This window comes from Calonectris borealis, chromosome 2, assembly GCF_964195595.1.
Source record: "Calonectris borealis chromosome 2, bCalBor7.hap1.2, whole genome shotgun sequence".
NCBI lineage: Eukaryota > Metazoa > Chordata > Aves > Procellariiformes > Procellariidae > Calonectris > Calonectris borealis.
Genome location: NC_134313.1, coordinates 22,742,704 through 22,768,682, shown reverse-complemented (window position 1 = coordinate 22,768,682; position 25,979 = coordinate 22,742,704). Strand labels below are relative to the sequence as shown.

At 40.0% G+C, this 25,979-nt stretch overlaps 1 protein-coding gene across 2 annotated transcripts in view; it reads right to left on the bottom strand.

Moving 5' to 3' along the window:
• The window catches only part of LRP12 (LDL receptor related protein 12), a 52,904-nt gene extending 27,810 nt beyond the window's left edge, over positions 1-25,094 (bottom strand). For both annotated transcript variants that reach the window (XM_075141293.1, XM_075141294.1), the window contains exon 1: positions 24,794-25,094. In XM_075141293.1, coding sequence (XP_074997394.1) covers positions 24,794-24,872 — 79 coding nt within the window. In that variant the 5' untranslated portion in view covers positions 24,873-25,094. The remainder of the gene's footprint in view (positions 1-24,793) is intronic.
• Positions 25,095-25,979: the final 885 nt, after the last annotated feature.

Here is a 25,979-nt window from a genome sequence, read left to right as displayed (position 1 = left end):
TGAAGTGATAAACATTGTAAAAGTGCACCCAAAAAATTGAGTACATGTGACTTTGTCCACTGTGATTGTAAAATTGAATTTTATAACTTCAGTTTAGAAGAACATCATGTGTCTTGGGACTCAGTTAAATCCAGATTGTGTTTTACAGAGAAATTAACTTGACTGTTGAAAGGAAAAGGAAAAAAAAAAAAAATCCATAGTGGCAAACACCACATTTAAGTTACCTTTATTTTTGCTGTTAGACCAGGTAGTTACTGTCCACAAAAAATAATCATGCACACATGTCGTGGTTTAACCTGGCAGCAGCCAAATAGCACGCAGCCGCTCGCTCACCCCCCCGCCGGGTGGGATGGGGGAGAGAATCAGAAGGGTAAAAGTGAGAAAAACTCGTGGGTTGAGATAAAGACAGTTTAATAGGGAAAGCAAAAGCCGTGCACGCAAGCAAAGCAAAACAAGGAATTCATTCACCACTTCCCATCGGCAGGCAGGTGTTCAGCCATCGCCAGGAAAGCAGGGCTCCATCATGCGTAACGGTTACTTGGGAAGACACACGCCATCACTCCGAACGCCCCCCCTCCTTCTTCTTCACCCAGCCTTATATGCTGAGCATAACGTCATATGGTATGGAATAGCCTATTGGCCAGCTGGGCCAGCCTCCCAGCCCCCTGCACATCTGGCAGGGCATGGGAAGATGAAAAGTCCTTGACTAGCATAAACAATACCTAGCAACAACCAAAACATCAGCGTGTCATCAACATTATTCTCACACTACATCCAAAACACAGCACTATACCCGTTAATAGGAAGAAAATCAACTCCATCCCAGCCAAAACCAGGACAACACATATCTCCATTGAAGCTAAATTCTTCTATATCAAGATTAAGCCTCTGCCGTTACTTTTAACAGCCAAATATAAAACAACCCCCCTATACATAGAACTGTGTAAGTTGAGGAACTGCTGTAACTGAATGGCTATGAAGAGAGCTTTTTCTAAGCTACCTTGAGTTAAAAGGTACTGTGCTGCATAATGAATGCTACATAAGCAGACTGGACACGATATTTCTCTTGAACCACAATTATCAGGGACAAGAGATCAACAACACTTCCTGTATATCATGCGTTTCCAAACAGCCTTATCATGGTACGTGTTCTACTTGCTTTACTTTAGACAATGTACTTTATGACCAAACTTCCTTTCTTCATCCTACTCCCAAAATTCCTGTCTACTCTGTACCTTACAAAGAGTAAGCTTAACTTGTTTACACTGCCTCGTCAGCTGAAGTTACTTTGCATTAATCTTCACCAAATTTTGCTTCTAACTGACCAAGTGTGGATGATGCCACCAGAATAAGAATCTTACTATACACTTCCATGAACAAATTGGTGCTGCCTTACGTATCACCCCACTAAAAAGCCTATGGTCCTATGATGCCCTAGCCCAGAAATAGCGGTATCTTTCTTGATCTAGAGATATGGGAGCTGGAAACATCCATGATGCCTACATAATATTCCAGCACGCTTCTTGGAAATGCCCCCTTTTGCTAGCACATTTTGTGACAGTTCCAGCCAGTGGCCATCCCACCCCCGCACTTCCCACAAATATCTAAGCACAGTTGTGCAGAAACAAGCTCTACCCGAAGACACCGTGTGTTGGGCTGAACTGCAGTCATGCTCATCTGCCGAGTCTGTGGGAGAAAAGTGCAAAGGCTAACTGCCTACATGTCATACCTACAGTTAATCTAAGGTTAAGATGTTACAGCTCAGAGCAGAGCATGTGGGAGACCAACAGAAAAACAAGTACTACCACCCGCCTCCAGATAAACTAGATGATCTTTAAAGGTCCCTTCCAACTCAAACCATTCTACGATAAAAACATTTGTTCCGTATGTAACCCAAAATACTATATTGAATTATTTACATGTAAGTCACATGCAGTTAATGAGCTAAAAAAATTAGGTGGGATCCTCCTCAGTCTTTTGGCTCATCGTTTACAACCTCCTCGTCTCCTGAACACTTTGCACTTATATTTGTTAAACTACTGTGCATTTAGAATTAAATGCATTAGCTGGAAGGATTTAATGCTGTAACAACATATCTCTAGGTAAATAGCCATACTGCTGCCAAACCCTCCTGTACTGCAGAAGGAGTAGTACACAGTAAACTGAGATTATGCAACTGAGGGAAAAAACCACTTTCTATAATCTCAAATGAACATAAGGGTACAAAAGGGACTAGACTTGTTTTTTCATCCTTTATAACCTAAAAAAGTCTCTGAGAATATGGCTTCTCCTGCACTTTCTCTTCTATCTGTGCAAAATGTGTTCTGCTAAACTTTATTACAGAAATTCAGACTTTGCCTTCCTCAGAAGACAGCAACAGAGCTACATGTGCAACTTCAACATTACAAGAGACAAGGCACTGAAAATGGAGCAAATAGCAAGGGGGGAAAAAAAAGAGCAGTCTAAGCATTTGAAACTTACCCTCCCAGAACAGTTCATGAGTATTATTGCTACAGGGAATGCTTCAAATTAAGGTGCGGCAGAGCTCAGAGTATGCAGTCCATTGAAGCCAGGCAACATGTGTTACATCTCTATATTCAGTAACAAAGCGAAGCAGCATGTCATTCCCAGATTCCTACAGAATCAGTCACGGCTTTTACAGGTGACACCATTTTATTATTTCTTGCCTTCTGATGGCTTAGTTTGCAATCACTCCTTTTGATTAGATATGCATAAAATCAAATTAACACATTTGTGCACCAGTATGTACTTGGATTAACTACTCAAGATAAGATTAATGATCCATGGTCATCTCATATTTTCATGTCTTTATTGTTCTTTTTTATGTGGTGCATTGCATCTTTGACCAGAACTTTTTGTCCTACACCCAACTGCTGCTTACTTCCTTGACAAAGGGCAACACATGCTTTTGCCTAAGTTCATACATTTAATGATAAAAGGCAATTAAAAAAGCATCATGAGAAGTGACAGTATTGACTTTTATGCATTCACTGATCAATAATGTCCAGTTTAGCTGAAGAATCTTTGCAAGAGTTATTGACAAATTTTGTATTATTTATTTTTAAATCAACAGTTTGGTGTTAACTAATTATATGCAATTCTCTTCCATACTTCATTAGGGCTAAGTACTGGAGTCATAGGAATTTCAGGTGGTCATTTGTAAAATAGCATTAAGCTGTGCAGCAAGATGTAAATTATCCTTCAGGTAAGGGAAGGATTAAATAACCATTTCTTTTAATATAAAATTACACATGCAATAGACAGAAATGTTGAGAGAAAGCCTTACTGCTGTGCAGACATCAGTCAGAATTCTCTAACGGCAAGCTGAGCAACAGTGACAAGATTTATTCCAAATCCCTATAACAGAAGAATATTTGCTACAAAGAAGATACAGTAAATATATCTAAAATTTCAAACAGTGAAAGTGAGTGTTTGTGAGAAATGAGAAAGCGTATACTCAAATACTACAACGGCATAATTAATTTCTTTAATTAAGGAAATAATAAAAATTACTAACATTAAACTATACTGAAATAGTGGCTTATTTAAATGTGTTTATGATAAAAAAAGCAGAAAATACGCACATAAAATTTCACTGTAAAAACAGATAAAGTACAGAATTTGTTTACAATACTCAGTGCTGTTCTTTTATGTGGTACCATTTTTATTTTAGACCAACTATGATGTAGTTTTATTTAGAAAACTATGATAAGAACTAGAGAATCAATTCTGAAATGGAATTGTTTTACGTAGGTTTTAGATTTTTATTTTTTCTTTTTACAACAACCATATCTACCATTTTGTGCTTAGCAAATTATTTCTTGGGTAAAAAACAGTGGGTATGGTGCTGCCAAAAGTCTGCACTGTATACTTAAAACCTGTTGTCCAACACTGCGTTTTTTTATCACCCCCTCATTCTTATACTGCCCTTTCCTCCTCACAGAGGGACTTTAAATGATATGTAGCTGCATGATACTTTTGAAAATCAGTTTTTTATTCATCTCTTGGTGAATAAAACACAGCCACGAAGTTTCCAAATCTACATTCACTGTACAGAGCCTAAACCCAAAGTTAATCAGTACTTGAGTGAACAGCAGCACATACCTTTATTCCTATAATCTTGATAACACTGACTTAAAAATCTCCAAAGAAAAATATTCTACTTCTTTTACATTCTTTAGCATTGTAACATTATTCCCCCCACCAAAAAAAGTCTGCGTTTGTTCTTCAAAAATTGACTACTAAAACAGGTACTCTAAAAATCAAAGTTTACTACATAAATAAATGCTTTGAATTTGAAGGATATATAATGATCGGGTCATAACAGATTTATTAACTTCTCTGCCAAAACATAAAGTATCCTTTATTCCTGATAATTTTATGATGCTAACTTGGGATTTGTCTACATTAGTATTTTATTTCAGATAAGGAGCATGCTTCTAAATCTCCTGATCTGCTCCACTTCATGTGCTTTGGTTCACATTATGCTGTGGCCTTGGAACCATCAAACTGGACTCCTTTCAGATGACACTAATCTGGAAGACATGCTCCTGCTGGTAAGGGGTACTCAGTCCTCTGAACCACGCTAGAACTGGTCCAAAGAAAAACCTTCAGAAATGTATATGGCACACACATTACATTTTCAGCCTAACTTGTTTTACTCCACAAATCTGCTCCTGCCAGGCCATGGGATGTGCCAATGCAGAGACACCTCCAGCTATCCAACACCAGAAGCGTGCTCTCTGCTCACCGCAGCTCCAGTCCTGTCAGGGAAGCTCCACCTCGACTTCAGGCATAAGCTTCAGAGCCTCTGCAGTCATTTAGTGTGAGCAACACAAGTTCTCCTTCTGGATTCATTAAGCGCTGCATACATTATTCACTAATATTACACCAATTGTGAATGCTGTTGCAACACACAAAAGAAAATTTACAAAATTCCACACACAGTAACGAGATGCTAGCATAACGCAAATTTGACATAGATGCTGCCAGCCAGATGATGCTGGAGTATCCAAACACAGCCCTCAGCACCACTGGGATACATCAAGTAAATATTTGGAAGATGCTGCAGTCTACAATGTGAGCTCTCATATTCTTGCTCTATAGATGTAGCTTCTCAGTCACTTTCCACTCCGCTTCTCCGTTCTATAGGAAGGAACAGCTCTTCCTTATTGCCAATCAAACATACAAAGCAACCAGCAGTTCTGTACTCGGCTGTGTTTAATGCAGCACAAAGCTTTTCTCTGGGTGTATGGGCAGGAGAGACTCTCACAAGAGAGAGAACAGGAAACACTTTTGAAAGAGATCTTTGCACACCAAATTAGCAAGATAACCCAAGGTTCCTTTATCCTAGGTTGCAAAAGAGAAGCTAGAGTAGTAACTACAGCAACTCTGATTTAATGATGCAGGTTGAAAAAAGAAATCTGGTCACACCTGTAAATCCCACAAGACAATTTTTAATTGAGTCTATTGTCATTAAAATACAAAATTTTAAATTAATAACTAAACTAAATTGACTTAAGAGAAGGATTTTTGTGTTAAAGTTTCAGAAAAAAAAAAACCACAACAGTTAAAGCTTCTTGGTTGTAGTTTGAAGAGGTGGGGACAGAAAAGAACCTGACTTTTGTTTTTATTCTCACTCAAAAATTCCACAAACTATTTATAGACAGCTCTAATACTTGGCAGCAAGCAGTGGAAATTGGAAATCTAGCAGAGACACTGGCTCAGCTTCAACAAGATTCCTGATTTTAAGCACATAAGTAGTTCTATTCATGTCAAACCCTATACTTCTGCTCAGCCAGGTGTAAAGGAAGTCACTTGACTGACCATTGCCTGCAAGTTGTACATGTTCTCAGGTGGTGATCTAGTGTAGCATTTCGGATTAGAGAGAGAGTAGAAAGAAACAGATTACTAAAACCAAATAAACAGTTCAAACAGTGAATACAGTCTTCTAAATTACAGCTAAATCTCAAGTAACTTTAAAAAAAAAGATAAGGAAATCAGAGGAAAAGGGAGTAGACCAGAAACGGGGAGGTTGAAAGGCAAGAGAGACTATACTGCCTACCCATCCATAAATTAACTATCTCCTTTATAAGGCTTAGGTGCCTATTCTTAACGGATTAGACTCTATCATTAATGCAAACCTAACAATTTGCCCTCCTATTTGAAAACATTCCACTGCCATATTACTTACAAGCCTAGAAAAAGCCAAAGTTTCTAGCTATTTTAAACAGCTATGTTTAAAATAATAAAACTCAGTTATTTTAACAAAGGCCTTTGTACATGTTCAACTGTAGTAACTATTCTTTTCTTCTGAAACTTCATTTCAGATACTAAAAGTATTTCACATTTGAGAAGTGCCAGACTAGAGGAAAATTTCGATGTGTGGGCTGCACAGTGCTTAGGGGAAGAGCATTTCAGATTTGATTCATACTCTTCACATGCTTCCTACCTTTATCTACTACAGTTTCTTTAAATCGCTGTTGCAGTAAAAAACCTGGTTTTGTTTTTGCTCTGTGCAGGTTTAGATTGCTTTCCCATCTTTATTCCTTGTAACTACAGGAACAAATGGCAGTAAGCAACAATCTACATACAGCTGGTATATTATATTTAAAAAAAACCAAACCAAAACAAAAAACACCAAACAAAAAAACCACCAAAAAACATCTACAGTCAACCAGAAAATTTCAGGTCTCCATCAGAAATTAGATGGTAAAAGCAGGGCTTCAGGTCATATATTCCTAAGATATAATACCACTGGTTATCCTGTTTTCTTCAAATGATTTGATTCCATTCCATCTTGAAAAAGTGGTAACAGAAGAAACAAAATCATTATTCATAAACTAATAACTGCAGCCATCATAAATGTATTATAAGCTTGCAGAAATGAAAATATTATCTGCTATTACCCCATGGATCCCTACCAGGAACCCTCAAAACATCCAAGCTTCTAGTTCTAGATGACAGCATGACTCAGACTTACAATTAATTTTTTTCCAAAAAAGACTTAAGTGGTGTAGGAGTACTTGATATTGGGGGGTGGGGGAGAATCACGAGGATTTTTGAGAAGGAAAACACTGCTCCACTGCTGCATCTTTGTTAAGGAGCCTACATCTCACGTGATCAACAACTCAAAACAGAAGAGAAAAAGAAAAACACTAGTCATGTTAGAAAGAAAAAAAAGAAAAATAATCATCACCTAAGATACATCCAGAGAATAATGGTTTCAAAATCCAGAAAGCTCACTGGATTCATAAAATAAAACTACAAAATCTATTTATTTTAAGTCTTCATTCAACAGAAGGGCTAACATGTTACAATTCAGGCAGAAATCAAGGAGGAAATTTCATACTTCTGACTGGAACAAAAGCAGGGGATTGAGAAATCTAACCATAATTTCCAGATTTGCTAGATTCTTTCTGGAACACTGGCTTTGAGCAAACCAGGGAATACTGGAGTTAAGAGTATATACCCACTGAGCTTCAACTCTGCCTTCATGAAGGTAATAGCAATAAATTAGAATTAACTGCAAAGCATCCCAGCCACATTCACTGTAATGACATAACTGAATTGAATGCAAGCCATTTACTGGAAAGGGTGGTGAAGCAGCAGTATATTTACATACACATCTTGCACATCCATCAAATATAAAAATCATAAAAGCACAGCATGTTTATTGCATCTAGGAAAAACATCCTCATCTGAAAGATAAAACTGTGTTTTCTTCCCTTCTCGCTACTTATTACTAGAAATAAAACTTTGATTTTGACAACCTTTTATACTCTTTAATGTGTTTTGGTTTCTTTCTGATAGAATTAAAAAGCACTGCAGAGTTCCCAAGAAAGCTCATTTTCTTTAATTTACAAAAAAAGTTCACAGAAACCACAGACCTTGCAAATACTTGTGCAGACTTGTTTACGCAAAGTCTGGCAACCGGAGTTTTTAGACCCCTAGCACCTATTCAGACTGAAACTGAACTTACACAAAATGTCATGCAGTCTGCCCAGCCATCTTCCAACAATACAGGACAGAGTCTCTGTCCCTTATTAATGCTTCACTGAACTAATTAAAGTGTAGAAGTAACCTTGCACAGCGTAACTCAGCACGCCACCATTCATACGGACTGCAATAACACAGTAAAAAGCACAGCCAAAGGAGGGAAGAACTCCCAAGGCGATGTACTTCTTGCCTTCAACATCTGTAAAACAAAGCTTTTTGTTAATCTCAAGCAAACACCCACATGCAAAATTAATTTCATTATTTACTCTGAATAATTTGATCTGCTCCAGTTATAGCAGACAGAAGTGGAGATGTCACTGAGTTTCAAGGGAACCACAACACATAGATGCTTCCATCCTCACTATTAAATCCACATAGCTCTTTCTCTACTGTTATTTGTTAGCTTCAAAATCTCAATCACTACAATAGCAAAGGCTATTAATTAGCCACACTAATTTTCTAGACTTGCCTAAACTATGCTGTTTATTAAATATCCTCAGGACTTAGGAAGAATAAGAGATGAACTTGCTATAACTTGCCAGTCATAACATACTGCATTCCTCAAAATGCACCATGAATTGCTTCTATTCAAAAAAGACAGACATTAATAGAAGACAGATTGCCTGCAAGATATGAAATTGATTTTACTCAGATTAAGAACTTATTTAATTAAGAATCAGATCTTAAAATAGCCAAGGCATACTCCTGGTACGAACATGTGTGCACCCATACTTGCATGAGTACACTCAGCACCCACGTAACAATTGTGTGCATGGCAGCCTTGCTACTTTTACATTCTTTTGTTCAAACAAATTAGTTTCATCAAAGCAAACAAATGATAAGAGAAATATCCAGTAAAATTTATAATCCAGTAAAACTTATTTTCTCTCCAGTGTTTTATGCAAGACCTGTGTACACTTCAAGAAAACTCTGCTACAGCTACTGCATTGATTCAAGTCGTTGATTCTAAAATAGGAAACTTCAGGAAGTCCCACAGATATTTTAAGAAGTCTAGAAGTAGTCTATATGTATTTATATAATTAAAAAACAATAGAGAAACAGGTGTAAATCTCTAAGATCCAAACTAGTATTTTTTTCCCCACTCTTTGGAAAGCAGATCTTTTCTTTTTTCCCCCTTCCGTGTTATCTGCTATTAATCCTGTGATTCTTGTCCTGCAAGAATGATGCTGGTGCTGTACCTCGCACATTAGCATGAGTACACCTGTAAAAGAGTTTAACACTTTGTATTTCAGACACTATGCAGTGTCTTAAACATAAATTTGCAAAAAGTTTAGTCATCTTTACTTGGCTTATGATATCTGTAAAACACAGTAACATACTACTGCATTTTTTCATAACAGCACAAATAAGCATTTATCATTATTATAGCTTTATTGTGTCAGGAACTGTACAAACAAGAAAAACAACTCTTGCTCCACAGAGCTCACGGCTTTGTGAAAACTGTGTATGTTACATTTTTTCAGGTAAAGGAAAGGACAATAAAAAAAGCACAATAGATAGAACAATTGGAAATCCCAGTCCACCAGGTGCCAAAACATAATCAGATGGCAGTGCTTTATAGGAACCACAGCAGAGTCAAGAGGGTTTGAAGAAAGCAAATATGATGGCTTTCTGTTTCCCATGAACAGATCTACCCAGGTGGTGGGAAGCACAAAGGAAAGAATGGATAAACTTGAGTAATGCCAATAAGTGACAAAGCTATCAGTATTAAAGAACCACTGCAGATCAACAGGATAGTAAAACCAAGTGAAACAGAACTTTGACTTACAGCTATCCTGTGCTAAAACTCCTCATCGTGTCTCACCTTCCCTCTCTCCTCCAAATCACTCAGAACAAAGTTCAAAATTCTGAACACTAAAGGTAAAGGCTTGTCCCTCTCCCAAAGTGGAAACTTTGGGAAGCATTTGGGAAAGTCTGAATTACATTAATTGTGCTGGAGGTAGCTATAGAGACAGGAGAGCTTATGTGAAAACAGTCGTAAAACAGTAATTGCAATATAAAGAGAGTTAACACCGTCACCTTTATATGCAAGGAAAAGAAGTGCACATCTGACAGCCAAAATACTTCTTTTCACGTTGCACAGCACTGCAGGGTACTGGAGTCTCTTGCCAGGGGGATCCCAGTAGATAGAAAAGATAAACACAATCTCCTACTATCAGGAACTAGAAACAAGAGTGTTGGATAGTACTATGACTCCACAATTGCAAAATGAAGCAAAGAAATCCTTTCTGTAGAGCTGAATAAGCATTTGACTTGACAGCCAGTTTAGGCAGCTGCAATTCAGCAGAGTACAGGACACTTTCAAGATAGCCACAGCATATGTAACATCAGCCTAAGAGGGCAGAACAAAGTTTGTTTCAGAACACTTAAGTATATCATTTCCCTGCTGTCAAACTACATCCCTGAGACACACAAATTACCACTGGAAAACTTTAAATGTGTTAAAGCAGACACACAGCTAATTTAGTATATGAATTCTGGTTTTGGCTTTTTGCAAGGGGAGTATTTGTTACAGAAATTAAAAGATCACAATGACTTGTAGATGCCATGGTGTACAATAAAGGCTGTTTGTATGACCCTAAGTGCAATTTCTATGCCTACGCTCAATAAAGCCAGTAAGAAAAAGTCTCACATTGTACGGGTCACAAAATTCCAAGTTCTATTACATTACAGTAGCTCTAAGCATGCAAGAGAAGTCCTGCATCCTTCAGCTTTATCTCACTCTTTTTCATAACATGGAATTTGAACTACATCCTGCTTTTCTTCTCAAACACGCACAGATACACCCATCCTGCCCCTCTGTCCACCACACACATGTACCCCAGTGCAGCAGAATCATCATTTCAATCGGAGCACTTTGCAAGAAATTGGAAATGTCTATAAAATTCATGATACTTTATTTGTTTATCTCAGGGTCAAATAACCCCAAATTTGGTGTCCCATTGCACTCTGAACCTTCATGTTTTAGATGCAAGTTCACAGCAATTCAGAAGAGCAAACAGATTTCCAAGAAGTTAGATAGTGGAAATAGGCACATTTATGGAGGTGTGAATTGGCCCGCTCACTTCCACCAAATGTTACCATCTTAATGAAAACGCCCTATGGAGATGAATGACAAAAAAATAAGCTGCCTCCTTTCACCGAACCACAGCCATACTTGGGACTGTACCATCCCTCTCAGCTTCAATATGGCCAGCATGAGGCTTCCGATTCCCAGTACCCCTGTCCTCAGGCTTACCCACATGCCAGTACCACTGGCAGAACTAGGAAAGGGGGTTCACACACAGAGGCACTCCCCAGCCCCTCCAGGTCCTGGGATGTTCACCAAGAAAACACAGAGCACCTCACACTGCACTACACTGAAAAACATTACCAAACCACCAGCTCCCCCATGGAGGGAAAAGCAGGTAGCCATGAGTGAGTGTGTGCACAGACACACACGCAGACGCTCTCTCTAGGACAGAGGTCCTGTGACAAAAGCAGAAATAGGAAGAGAGGCTTAAACATAGTGAGAGGAATGAACGCCTTGGAGAAGAGAATGTGATCTAACAGGTATTTCCAAAATCCTTACCACCATTTACCCTGACATTCGTATTTATAATTACCTTCCAGTGTGCTATCCCTACACCTAGTACACCTTATCTCCACTTTTGCCTTGACACAAGCTCTTCCAGCTCTTCTTCTCATCTATTCCTTTCTTGACCGAAAACATTCTCACTACACGTTTACGTGAGTCATTAACTTCCTTCCTGACAACAGTTTTAGCAACTTTTTTTTTCTGCACTCCAGTTTCCTAAAAAATCTTATTAAATACATGGGATACTATACCAAAACATGTTTCAACTATTCCTCCGAGGAAATCCCTGCCAAGAGTCATTCAGATAAACACCAATGACTGAAGGTCAAGTTACATAATTACTGCCCACCCCTTTGTCCACCCAGTTCACAATCCCGTACTCCAAAAGCCACTTCAGCTGTTTAGTTTGCACATATTCACTGTTATCTGGTATCTGAGCATCAACTTGAGCCTGGTTTCCCATGGATCACACAGCATAAGAGCAGTTGTGCACATCTGTACATTCCCCACAGCTTCGAAATACTTTGGACTATTTCTACCACATTGGCAGAAGAGCAACAGTCCCAAAAATCCAGTTAATAGGAATTTAATGAAAAAATTATACATTTCTACTTGTGTTCCAACATAAATGCTACATTGTAAAATTTCTCGTTACTAAAAGTAAGAGATTCCACATAGAATACAATAATCCACGAGAAAAAAAAAGTTCTACCTGTCTGCTTCCAGTAAAAGAGAGCTCCTTCAGACCAGCTATCTAAGTGTCAGCAGCAGATCATCACTAAACCTTTTAAAGCAGTCTGCATCCATTCACTTAAGAAACAATAGCTGAAATATACAAGGGAGTGCTTCTTATGAGTAGAAGAGGATTGGCATTTTGGGGGATGAGAGAAATTATTTGGTAGTCCATTTGTAAAAACAGACAAGGATGGGAGTTGGGAGCTTTACATAAAGTAGAACAGACACACTGCTCTCCAAGTAGCCTATTTCCAGTTCCACAACGAAAACTAAGCAACTGCATCTTTCCCAAAAGGGTGCTGTTTGCATTTAAATGCTTCAGGACCACTCTTCATCCTTTATCTTCCCTCTGAGGGACAGACTAGTCTGCCTACACCAAGAATTGAGACTTCTCCGTAGAGCAGTTCAGATCAGTAAATCACATCCCTGTTGCCTCACATCCCTTTAGTAAGTCTGCCTTTTCCCACACTGACTCTGCCTTAAGTTAAGGCAAACCAATACTCCCCACTTCACACTCACACACAAAATCAGCATAGGACCAGAAATGTGGACTAACAAACTCTATTCAAGCACAACCATCGAACAGCTATTCCTTTTCTATGCTTCAGCTTCTACCCTGCAAACAACAATATTTTACAGGAATGCTGTTGGTGTGAGGGGTATTAGTCTATCTTAATACTCAAACCTCAGATGATAAAGAGCTTTCAGGCAACTATACAAATAATATTTTAAAAGAAAAATATTCATTGAAGGTTTGTTTCCAAGCATGTCACATCACTAAAGCACAGTAAATTTAGATGCGAGTTAGGTTTACAGTATTCTTTTGGTATAAGTCTATGTTTAAGAAGAAAGCTCCATACCAGCAAGTTACCACTTGATACACAAGTGTTCTTTTACAAAGAGATGCCACATATAAAGTAACAGCCAACTAGGGAAAGAAACTCAAACAGCAGCTGTTTGTTGGGACACTCAGATTCAATCAGTGTATGAATGAAACAAAATGATTTTTTGAAGAAAGGGATGAAGAATGCTTTGGAAAAATAGCTATGTGAAAAAGATACTAGTATTTTATGTTAATACCATTTACCAAATTTGACAGGCAGTTGTATTCTTTTGGATGTAGCTTCTTTTCAATTTGCATGAAAAGCATTCTTACACTTGTGCACTGATGAAAGCAGATTACATCTCTCACAATTCCTTACTGGCAACTCTGCCTAATGAATAATAATAAGCCACAGTTTAAGGGCATTGGTTTCGCTGTGTGTTTGCTATTCAAAAAAGGAAGAGGATATCACTACAAGAGGTACCGTTCTGAGAAAAGAGTATAAAGGAAGTCGGGAATATTTCATGGTATCCGAGTTTTCCATTCCTCATTATTGATAGTACATACATATACTACTTTCTAAAATTAGGAAGTACTTTCAAGTCGATGTAGATTGCAAAACTGAAGAGCAAGGCTTATTTGTGATGAAGTAGATACTAGGAAGACAGAATACTTGCAAATTCTTACGCTGTTTATACTTCACCACTGATTGTTATCCTTTTGACTATTTACTTGATTTTCCTTTCTGGATCATCTGCAGAAGTACTCAGAGGCTCGGCATTGACATTACAAGACTACTTTTACACGGATTCAGTCATTACCAGTGTTGGGGCACCAAGACAACGTGATTTCTCAAGAGATCCGTATATTCACCCTTGAAGTATTTTAGCTGGTTCAGTCCCCAGAAGGAAACTGTTCAGCTTGCTGTGGCTAAAAGGGATGGTAGAGATGGCACTCCTGTTGGCCTTTGTCCTCTCAAAGCAAAACAAACTGTATAGGTTTCTAATACGGACCACCTACAACAGAGATAAGTGGCCTACAATAATCCTGGGTGGGTAAAACTTTCAAATGTAGCTTTTTATAAAAATAATTTTGAATTAATAAACATGCCACTGAAAATTCCTAAGGTCTAAAGTTAATTTCATCACTCATAAATTATCAAAGTGCAGGTAATTTTACTACATTTTTAAAAGCAGTTAATTTTGATTTGACTTTGATCTTACTGATGCCAGGATAAAAATTTAAACTGATCACAACAAAGCACAGCAAAGTCAAGGCTGAGCATGGATTAAAATTCCATACCCTCCCCCTTCCAAATATGTATATACATATTCAAAGCAATCACAGGACTTAGTAGTACTTACACAAAATCATACGTGCATTGGAAAACCAAAGATTTACCTTGATTTTGTCAACTTCCGCTGACACAGAATTATGGATTAAGTCAATTACTAACTTCACTAAGGAAGGGCTAAGGCAATGGTCAACAAAACTAACAGGAGACAACCTTAAGCACAGAGCAAGTTAGTCTTGGCTTAGGAAACAAAGTTGTGGATTAATGACAGAAGTTCTTAGCCTGCCCTACACTAATACACAAATCCTATCTCTTGAGAAGTTTAACTGAAGTATACAGTACTTGGTAATATTTTTTTTAAATAATAATCATGACCATGCTACAACAGGGGTGCTTCACTCTATACTGCTACACAAAGGTTCTAAGACTCAAATAGCTATGGGTTTCCTTTTTGAGGAATGTAGTTTGAAGAGGAAAATGGGTAAATTAGGCTTCAATGCACTAATTCAGCTGTAAAATAAACAGTAAAAAATTACATATACAGGCAGACATTCCATTCTATTAAAAGCCAACCTGTTAACAAAATTCAGCACTTGCTCCTACGTCCTTTTTAAAGGGAGGCACTGAATTTTAAAATAGCAAAAAATGTGACATAGCATAGTGACAAGTACAAGATCAATGTCAGACATAATGCCTACATGGTCAAATTTCTATTTATCTGCTCTTATATAATGAAGTACATCACTCATTTTAGTACACGCCCTTCCAGTTTAATAGCAGATTCCCAGATATAGGGAGAAAAGTAGACCCAGAACAATGGGGGGTCTATGACCCCATAAACTCCAAAACACAAACTCTGATTACATGTCTAAATATATTAAAATATCTTCAGACACTTCAAAAATACATCAAAGTACACAGTATTTCAGTACAGGCACGAAGGAGTTGCTTAATAAGAATCTGATGCCATGATCCTTACGTTCATAGCAGTAATTTATAAACTATGTTCAACAACTTACAAGTTTAAAGCTAATTCAGACTTCCTTCCCATCAGAGTAACTCATCTCCCTTGAAAAAACATACTGTTTGATATGATCATTTTACTTGAATAACACACACATGCCTGAGAAACTGTGCATGATTATTTCAAATTAGGAGCTTTGAGCACTTTATTGGCTCCCAAATGTGCAGTATGGTCAGCAAGCAGGATCTCAGATTAAAAATTTAAATTCAGTTTTATTTTGGTCATTAATAATTTCTGAAACCTATTGCCTTTATGCCGAATTCCTTGATGTCCAACGCTCTAAATGGCTATCTAGAGTTCAGATCCACCTCCTTTGTAAAGCCACGAACTAGGGACAGTTCCAGAAAACTGGTGAAAGAGATTCTAATATAGACTTACTCACTTGATTCCCACATACATCTTCCTGGCCTCCATGCTTTTAATTAACATTAAGACAGATGTACAGGTGAATATTTTATGATACGCATTCCAAAAAGTCACTATCAAGTACTGCTGGAACTTTCTGTTAGTTAGGAGTACAGATGGGGGTCTCTTAATTCCCCAGCCATGACCTCAACTTTTCACGCTGGGAGGATCTGTCCCATGTCATTGCATGGGACAAGTTTGCAGCACTGCTGCTCCTCCCAATCTGTATGTTTAGAAGACAGGATTTCTTATTGCAGGAAAACTCCTCATGAACCCCAAAGGCACCACACACAAACTGTGCGGTTCCAACAGATAGTGGGGAAAGCGGACTGTGTTCCTCACTAAGGCAAGGGGATAAAGGAATAGTCCTTTTCCCAAGCCTTACTCATCTACAGTGTAAAGGCAAAAGCTGTACAGGCACTACTGCCCCAGATTTCCACAATGGATGAAGAAAAAAAGAAAGCTGGTATTGTGGACTTAACAAGAGAGTAGTAACATTATCACTTAGCTTTGGTATATTGGATTGCAATTTACATTAGAACTGTGATACCACTGAAGCTTTGTTACAACAGTGTGCACAGATGACAGACACAACAGAACTTGAAATCAGGGATTGAAGTGAGACAACACCTAGGCACCAGGCATTGGAAACAGCATTAGCTGGATCAGCAGCAACAGGGAAGTCAGTAGTAACTGGACTCTAGAAACATACAGCTCCCAGGCACATCCAGCAGTAAAGCTGCTAAAGAGCGCACAATTGCCAAATGCCAGCATCAGCCAGAAAGGGGAAAACACAGCAGGGTTGCAAAAAAGGATGTTTCAAAACATTGATGAAAGCCATACGCTGAGTTACAAAATGCTCAAAAATATCTGTTTGTTCATCCACTTATTTTCTAAAGCACAGGTAAAACGCAAGAATCTAACGCTTCCGTAACATCCCCCTGCCTGAGAGTACTTGGAAGGCCTGAAAGTAGACCTCATGCAATTCCTGAGCTCCTCCTGCACTCAAACCCCTTTTCTTGCTTGCTCATAACTCATAAGAGTAACTAACCTCTTAGACTGATTGCAGTCTCACTGCTCACTCAGCCACCATAACACCCCTTAAAATGAAAGAGCTAGTGCCCTTCTTCCCTTCCACTTGTACAGCCTCTTAAACAACAGCTCTTCTCCCAGACAGCTTGGCTTCCTCTTCCACACTGAACAGTTCTGCCACCTTTAGCTGTGAACGTGCCTTCCCAAGACGTCCCAATCTTTCCCTCCCTTGCTATCCCAGCTCTCCGGTCTTCATGAATATCTCTAACCATAGGCACTAGATGAACTTCAGCCATGGAACTGGTTGCTTTCAGTACCTTTAGATAGGAAACATGAACAACGGAAGGTGCTCTGACAAGGGAAGCCATTTCTACTAATTATACAACTACCCAAATCCATCCCAGACAGTACCTCCAGCTACATGTTGCTGTGATCAAGAGACGTGACTGATGATTTTATCACTCATTTTTCTGACAGACACCAATAGGCATCTCTTTCAGAATATTTAAACTGATTTTTACATGTTGGAAAGGAGAAGCGTTCTGTCTCCATACCTTTAAAAAATTATCAACTGTGGAAAAAAAAATGAGATAGGTACTTTCCCAAGTCCAGTTACAAATATTTCCATATGGTTTAGACACACATTTTGAGTTAAATCCCTGGGCACTGTCTCTGAGCACTTCTTTAGAAGAGAGCAAATGGGGAAATGTAATTGCTTAGTATTATGAAGAGCAGAGTGAAGTAAATACAAGAATATTATGAATAAAACAGCATGCTAATTAGGACTCTAGAATCATTCTTTCTTTGGAAAGGACTCTGTTTAGCTCTATGTGGAAAAAAAGGAGGGGAGGGTTAAAGCCTCCACTTAAAACTATGTGGTAAGAGGAACACATATATATGGATTTGTTTACTGCATATGACCTATTCATTATCTGTCTCATCCCAGTTACTACAATACCCTTAATTGAAGCTTTTACTTTCTTTTACTTGAGATACTCAAAATACAATTTCATAGAAGGAAAACACCTTATCAGGGTATATTAATTCGTTGGATTCTAACACACTTTGTAAAGTGTAGGGAAAAAAAAAGGTGCTAACCGAAGTCTTATGAAAATTCATATACGGCTAAAATCTAGAAGCCAGAGCACATGAATGTAAGTGTATGCCTTCCCTCTACAAGATGCATCAACAAGACTTCTGTTCTAAATTGCTCACCTTCAGTTACTAAAAAGTTCTTTCTAAAGGAGCAGTTCCTTAAATGAGTAAGATCACTAAATTTTTAAGAGACATCATTGACTAGAACAAACTTATTACTAATAACACTGTATAAATTAGAGGAAAAACAAAATCCTATTTTTTTTTCATGAAAGTACTATTCTCACAATCTGTACTTTCAGAGGGACCTATCTATGACTCCCAATACAAAGCCGGAGTAATAAAACCAAGTTACAGGAGCCTCTAGCTGAGTCATTTTTTCCTAACTGTTAAACACAAGCAACTTCATTATAGACCTACACCACATGCCAAAGTGTGCTCACACTGCTTGTTAGAGGATCACTCTCCTGTTTTCTGGCTGCAACTGACTTAAAAGGTCTGCTCTGGTTACCCAGAGTCAGTCCTGGGGGCTTCCACTTAGCAGAGGAAACATCCCAGAGGGTTAAGGGAAGGGTAGTCACGAGTTACAGACAAACAATCAGATGGGTGAAAACATGCAGTTCACATCCTAATACATAGTTCAGGTGTACTTTCCACTTACAGAGAAATACAACTAGTTCACTTTCATCGCTTTGCTGAAAGTTTATAGTTCACTGTAAGAGTGAGCAAGTTCAGGTTTCTTGCATATCAAAAAATTCCACAAACAACTAAAGGTATCTGGGAAAGTACTGACAAGTCACAAGATGCTTAAATGAAAAAAAGAGACCATCTTATGACAACTCAAGCTACTAAACCAAATGTTTTCATGTGACTTTTTTTTTCCCCTTCAAAATATGCTCTACTCATAAGCTTTCTTAAATTTTTTGGGGCTCTTGTTTGCTAACTTACTTTTGATCCAGTAACAAATAAGTCAGGGGGGAAAAAAGATTCTAAACTTTTTTTTTCCCTGACTACTTCCAGAAAGTTGTTCCTTGCAAAACAGATGAGAAAGTTATACAGGAATTCCCTCAGAACCTAAAATTCAGAGCGTCAAATAGAACAGGAAGAAAAAAATCTAGCAGATAGCTACTAAATATGCTTTCTTTGCTAAAAAACCATCAGCAACACATTAATAATGTAGCAAAACTTATAATATATCCAAATTTAAAGCATCTGTCCAGAGAAACAAGTCAGAACCACAATTTAGAATAGTACTTTTGAACATATTTGCACTGATCTGTCACTTATGCCGCATTTAGTAGTTTAAACTTAGATACTCGCAAGAATCAATACTATGTATTTCAATGCAACTGTAAACCTTCATGTAATAAAGCATTAGTAAACTAACAACTGCAGCAAAAAGTCAAGTGTAGGGAAAAAAAAAAAGATAGTCAGAACAACACAGTAGTTCAGAGTATGGTATTATATACCTGCTATAAACCACTTAGGACATTTATTTCTACTGAGGGGGATAAACACAGGAACTCAGATCTAGAACCAGCTTCCATGGTATCAAATGCACTGGTATCCAGTGTTTTCTTACAACCATGTACACTAAGTAGGCTGAATCTTGCCGACGAGCTGACACCTCAGTAATAATCGTTATGGCAAAATGTTACAGCTAGTAATTCTGAAATGCATACAAGCCAAAAAAATCCCAGGCTGTTGACAAATCACACTCTTTCAATTAATGCCTAGCTAGATATCTCAGCTGTTCCAGTATTTAATATCATCACTAACTATCTGGGACAAATGGAACACTAAAACTGGAAAATGCAGAGACATCTAGGAAAGCAAAACCACACTATTTATACAGTACAAACAGTACTCATGAATTTTTAAAAAATTGTAAGGAAATTAGTGAATTATACTTAACAAGTATGAAAATAATGTCTACAGCTTGGGAAACTGAGGCATATGGTAAAAGATAAACGATGTGTGGAGGGATGTACTTAACATACCAAAGATACTAAGTTTAAAAATTTGAGATCTGTTAACGAACCACAAGACTAACCATAATTGCAGGTTTTAGCCAGGACAAATATAAAACAATATATTTAGGGCTTAGTTGAAAATAATACCCATACAGTTTACATCTATTTGATACTAAAATAGGAGTGACTAAAGCAAAGGAGTCAAACAGATTCACCTGTAGGGCCCTTCCAACACTAACCCAGCAGAGCTCTTCCTCTCCTACCAATGACAGAAACAGCAGAAAAAGCCATGCTAATTATACGCTTTGCTCTGATGACAGAAATGGAGTCAGGTGGCTTCTGTCCTGATTCCGGTTACAAGTACCTCTCTGCTCTTCCTCTGGCGACGTTCTCATTTAGTGCATAATAACAACCACACCAACTACCTTAGATTAAATTTTCAAACTCTTTTTGCTATGAGGTTGTCTAGGATGTGGGTTTTTTCTTCTTCCCTCGAATGAACACTGCTTTAAATATTGTCTGCCTGACCTCATAGATACTTTGACTACAGACCTAACTGTGGCTCTGAACAGCCAGTTGAATATGTATGTACTTGCACAACTTGACATATGATCAACTTATTAGACAATATAAATTTCTGTGGCATTAAAATGAGGACATTTTCACTTCAAGGACTACAAAACCATTCTAATAAATTAAATGCAGCAGTTCTGCCAATAATACGATTTACAGCTTAGCAAAATATATCTGTTCAGTATATCACAAAAGTAACACTAAAGAGTGACATTCAAGAGTTTAAGGTACAATAATTTATTAAGCCAAACCATTGCTTTAGGACAGTCTGTTCTGGCTTCATAGTTCAACTTCTTTAGAAAATTAAATAAACTGGCTGGCAGACTTTATTTGCTTACATGATTCAGACTATTCTTTCAAAGGTGAACGAACCTGAAGAATTATTTATTCTTCCTCATATCATCATTAGCAAACTGACATGTAAGTAAAATTTGGGTCCTGACTGGTGAACTTTTATGACAATTTTACCTGCCTTACCTTAAAACCAAATGAACAATTAATTATATATATAGTCTTGTTGTAATCTCAAGCAAAATTTGTACCACAGAAACCTGGAATGGTTCTAACCAAAGTGAGTGTTTTAAACTAACCAAAACTAAGTGTTTTAAAGCTTATATAAGTGTAATATGTCTTTCTTTAATGGGTCAGAGTAATGTCAATAGCATTGCAGTCTCAGTAGTAATATACAACATTGTTTCAACTACATTTTTTGGGAATAATCATTTCCTGATCTCTGATAATATTTCTCATTGGTACTTCAAGAAGTACTCACGAAAGCCAAACCCATCCTGGAGATAAGGAGAATTAAGACTGATCTCTATCTGCCCCCACTTCTACCTTTGTATTGTTTTAGTCTCGCTGTCCTACTACTGTAAATATTTTTCTTTGATATTCATTACATCTGGTGAAGCCAGAAGCAGGGAAATTTACCTACTGTACTACTGCATTGACTACTACCAACTGTACAGAACACTATAAAAGTTCCCTGTAGTCTTCTGGTCAGTGGGACAAAAATTCAAATTAATATATCGAGGTGACAAGTATAATCAAGGTATAGTCAAGACTATAAAAAATTTGACTTTCCAGAAATCTGAAGAAGCCAAGTATCCACGCTTCTGGACTCCTGAAGGCATGTCCTAGCTTTTGCACTGTGCCACCTCAGAGACTTTTCGTAACTCGACCTCTGCTCTGGAACACCAATCCCTCCCAAACTGGTCCTGAAAATGCTGCAACACAGTACCAGTAAGATATAAACCATCATCCTGCCAAGAGTTAAATAAAAATCAAACAAAATGGTAACATTAGGAATTCAGTTCCCTAACCTAAGCTTGTGTTTTAACAAGAAAACAAGTAAGATTAATTTGGTTTCCAGTCAATCAGTCATCAAACTTTGGTTTGAAAAACACTGCCCTCAAGAAGAGAACCAATTTCTCAAATGACATTTTTCCCCTAAAGAAACTACTTTGCACCACGTACAGTTCTGTTTTGAACCCAGATAACTGTTAGGGCCTTTGAGATATGCAGAAATGTCTTCCTATTTGTCCCAGTAAAAGCCATGCCAGGATTATATAAAGACACATACAATCAATTATTTCTTGGATATAAAACTCTCAAGCCAACAGGAAGGCCAGACATATTAAAAACAAATACCATTGCCCAACACCCCACCAAGCTATAATTCTTGTTAGTCGGTGCTATTCCAATATTTCACTCATCAGTATTCCTCCTTCTCAAATTTTTATAAGTATAGTCATCATCATAAGGAAGGTTTGAAAAATTCACTAACTACAGGGAAACAGAAACATTCCCTGGAGAGCTCAATGCCCACATATCAACCTTGGTGAATTTAGTTTTTTAATTGGTGGAAAATTCTAGATATTATAGCTGTACAACTGCATAATGGAAGGCAACCAAAGCAATGCACTACTGCTTTTCCAAGCATGCATTTACCTTGAGTACCGCCTACTGTATTCAAAGCCTTAACATGCAGTAACATAATGATATCTACAAGGCTCTGCTCAGGATCAACATCACAGTCCAGAGCTCTGCTGTCAGCAGTGCCTTGGTCAAATTCATGCTGATATTAAATTAGTTTAGTTTGGAAGAGCTAAAAGCAGTTGTACAGGAAGGTAAAATGCTTTAATTGGGAATAGTTCCCACTTTCTTCTCCCAAAAGAAACAGGAGAAATCAAAATGACAGCTCAAGATAGGGCTACACTACACAGCGAACATTTTGGATGCTCTAGCCTGGGGAGGAGAAAGTTCCTTTCCTTCAAACAGTGAAACTGCTCAGAACTTCAGACATTTGTAACAAAACCTGTTAGGAGAAACTAATCCCTCAGGAGGATGAGGCAGGCACACTGATCGAAATTGGAAGCAGCTTCTCCTTCCCAGCAACGGCGATAACGGATGGCGATGTGTTTCTCAGCAAGGCAAAAGAAACTTATGGAGCCTTCAATCTTGGTTGAACTTTGGAAAGCCTTGATTAAAGGTCTATGAAAAACATTATTCAGCAAGAATTTTAATTGGTTGTTTTTTCTCTAACTAAAGATTGTGCTTGTAAGTTTAAATTTTTATAGTGGAAATAATGACAATACTACCTAAGTTACAGCATCACAATCCGAATCTATCTACTGAAGTCAGGCTGATTGACGTATATCACGACAATTATAATTTTTACTTTTTACTTCAATTCTGTCATAAGTATAATAAACAAATACAGAGTTTGTTAAAAACCTTCGCACAGAAGTTAAATTTCTCAAGTACATTAAGTATACAAACATAAGGACAGTTTAATATATCCAGACTTGAGATTTTGCTTACCAGTCCCTGCTCTACCATAAGTGAACTCCTTTTTAGTTATGCTTTCACTTCAGCTTTTGACATATCAAATTTTTAGCAGCCTATATAGACACTAATACTCTTTTCCTTGACTTTGTGTGCATTTAAAAGATTGATCAGTACCTCGCTTAGTTCATGCAAGTAGGCCCCCTCAAAAATTAACTTATACCAGTTTAGCTATTCAGTTACAGGTACAGGCATAACTGTAGTTCTGTTTGAAGAGGCCTATCTTACTTCTACGCATGTAAATATGAAATGTTCTTATAAATTTTCATGGTACATCTACACTTAAGAGTTTGCACTGATCTTTGCAGCACAGGCATGGGCTGGACAAAGCCCTTTGCACAGACAAACCCAAAGCATTTCATATGCTCAATCACGTGTTTAAAGCAAAGGCACCTACTTAAGAAACTGCTAAATCAGGGCCCCTGTTGCTGTCCTCCTCAGAGCAAGGCACATGCCCAGCTCCGTGCCAAAGGCTGCTTCCCACATCGGGGGCCCACGGACGCAACCTACGCTCGAGTTCATAAAACAAGCACAACTCCGTGAGAACACACGCGACGACTTTGATTGTCAAGTAGCTGCGTTTTGATCTATCGTGTACTGCTGGGCCACTTACATACTGTAAAACCCAACATAAGTACATTCCCTCATGCGTTGACACAACTATTTTTCATTAGCAGGTCTGTTTAAAGATGGGTTTATAACCATAAAGGAAATGCTGTTCGGGTATGAACCGAAAGCAGGCTGAGCAGAAGCAAAGGTCCCTGGAAGGGCTTCAAGGCCTGTGCTGATGTGTCACAAACTCATCACACAGCGCCAGCACCCGTCCCCGCAGCCCCTCGGCCCCTGGAGGGGCCCGTCTTGCCCCCAGGCACCAGGCCGCGTCCGTCCCAGCCCGGCCGGACGTGGAACATCTCCCAGGCATCCCCATTACCCACAGCCAGCGATTATTCGTGACTCAGAGGATTTGGGGTTGGTTTGTTTGCGCGGCCCCACGCCAACTCCGGAGTTCCCGGCAACGTACGTCTGCGAGACAGAAAGCCGAGGGCAGCTGGGCCAAATCCCAGCCTCAGTTTTAAGGACTTCCCTGAGGAATTTCCGCCCACCCCCCCAGATTCGACAAAACCCGGAGCGAGCCCTGGAGCAGCCGAGCTCGGAGGGGAGGACGGGGCTGGGGGCGGGGAAGTGCGGGGACACTAGTAGGGCAGCCTGAGGTCCCGGGAAGCGCCAGGGCCCGGGGCGGGCCAAGGGACCCCGCCGCCGGAGGCCGGCAGGGAGAAAGGCCGCTTTGTTCCCCCCTCCCCTCCCCGCGGCGGGCGGCCGCCTCCCGGGTCGGGAGACGGAGGCGGACGGGTGGCGTCACTCCCTCGGTACCTACCGCAGCAGGAGACGACGAGGAGCAGGAGCTGCGCTGACCTGAAAGCCGAGGAGCCTTCTGCGCTCCCCCAAGGGGCCATAACACCCGCCCGCAGGGAGGCGACGAGGAGCCGGACCTGCCACCGCCGCGCCCCCGACACGGAGCCGGAGCCGCCGCCGCAAGAGGGGCCGGCCGCGCCTCGCCTCCTCGCCCACCGGAGCTGCCGCCTCGGGGAGCGCTAGCGGCCCGCACACCCGCGCCTCATCCGCCCGCCCGCCCGGGGAGCCATGAGCCGCCGCCACCTCCGCCGGCCTCGGCCTCCTTCCCCTCAGCGCCGCGCCGCTTCCTCCTCCCCGGCTGGGCTCCGCCGCGGCTGCGCACTGGCGGCCCGAGCGCATGGAGTCGCTCCCGGCAGCCGCGGGCCGGGCGGGCGAGCGGGGCGGAGCAGCGGCCCCCAGACGGCGGGGGAGGGCCCGGGCCGCCACGCTCCGGCGCGGCGCCGCCCCGCCGCCCCCTCCCTCTCCTCCTCCTCCTCCTCCTCCCTCTCCTCCTCCTCCGTGGCAGCCGCCAGGTTTCGGCCCGCCCTTGGCAGCGCTATGCCCGCCCTGTCCCGGGAGCCGCTGCCGCCGGCCCCCTTAGCGGAGGCCGCGTTCACCGGGGCTGGGGCCCGCGGGCCGGCCTGTCCGCCCGGGCCGCGCCGCCGAGTCGCTGACCCGAGGAGGCGTCCTCCAAGGAGAAGGGTTCGAACGGGGGAGGGCGGGTGAATCTTCCCGTCACTACGGCGGCTGAGCAGCCTGGATTCCCGGCTTACACGCAGGATAACCAAATGGGTATTTGGGCGCCCTGGCTCTCTGCCCTGAAGAAAACGCTGTGTGTGAAATCAAACCCAAGCTATAAAGCACAGAGACACCCCGGCAGCTGGCGGCCGCTGTGTTTCTGACCTCCAAATCTTCATTTCACCAGTGAGACTGAAAAACTACTGTGGGAGCAAAAAGCATAACTACTATAGATGCATAGCATCCGAAATTATGGACCCCCCAGAACTTCCTTGTGAGACTTTCAGTTCAATTACAATTGCCCATTTTTCACCCTTCAACAACACCATTTTCCTGTGGTACGGTTACCTATCGCACTCAGTTGTTTAACTGAGTGTCAAAAGCAAGTGGGATTCACAGCACGACTTCTATATTTAGCTTGAATTTTGAAG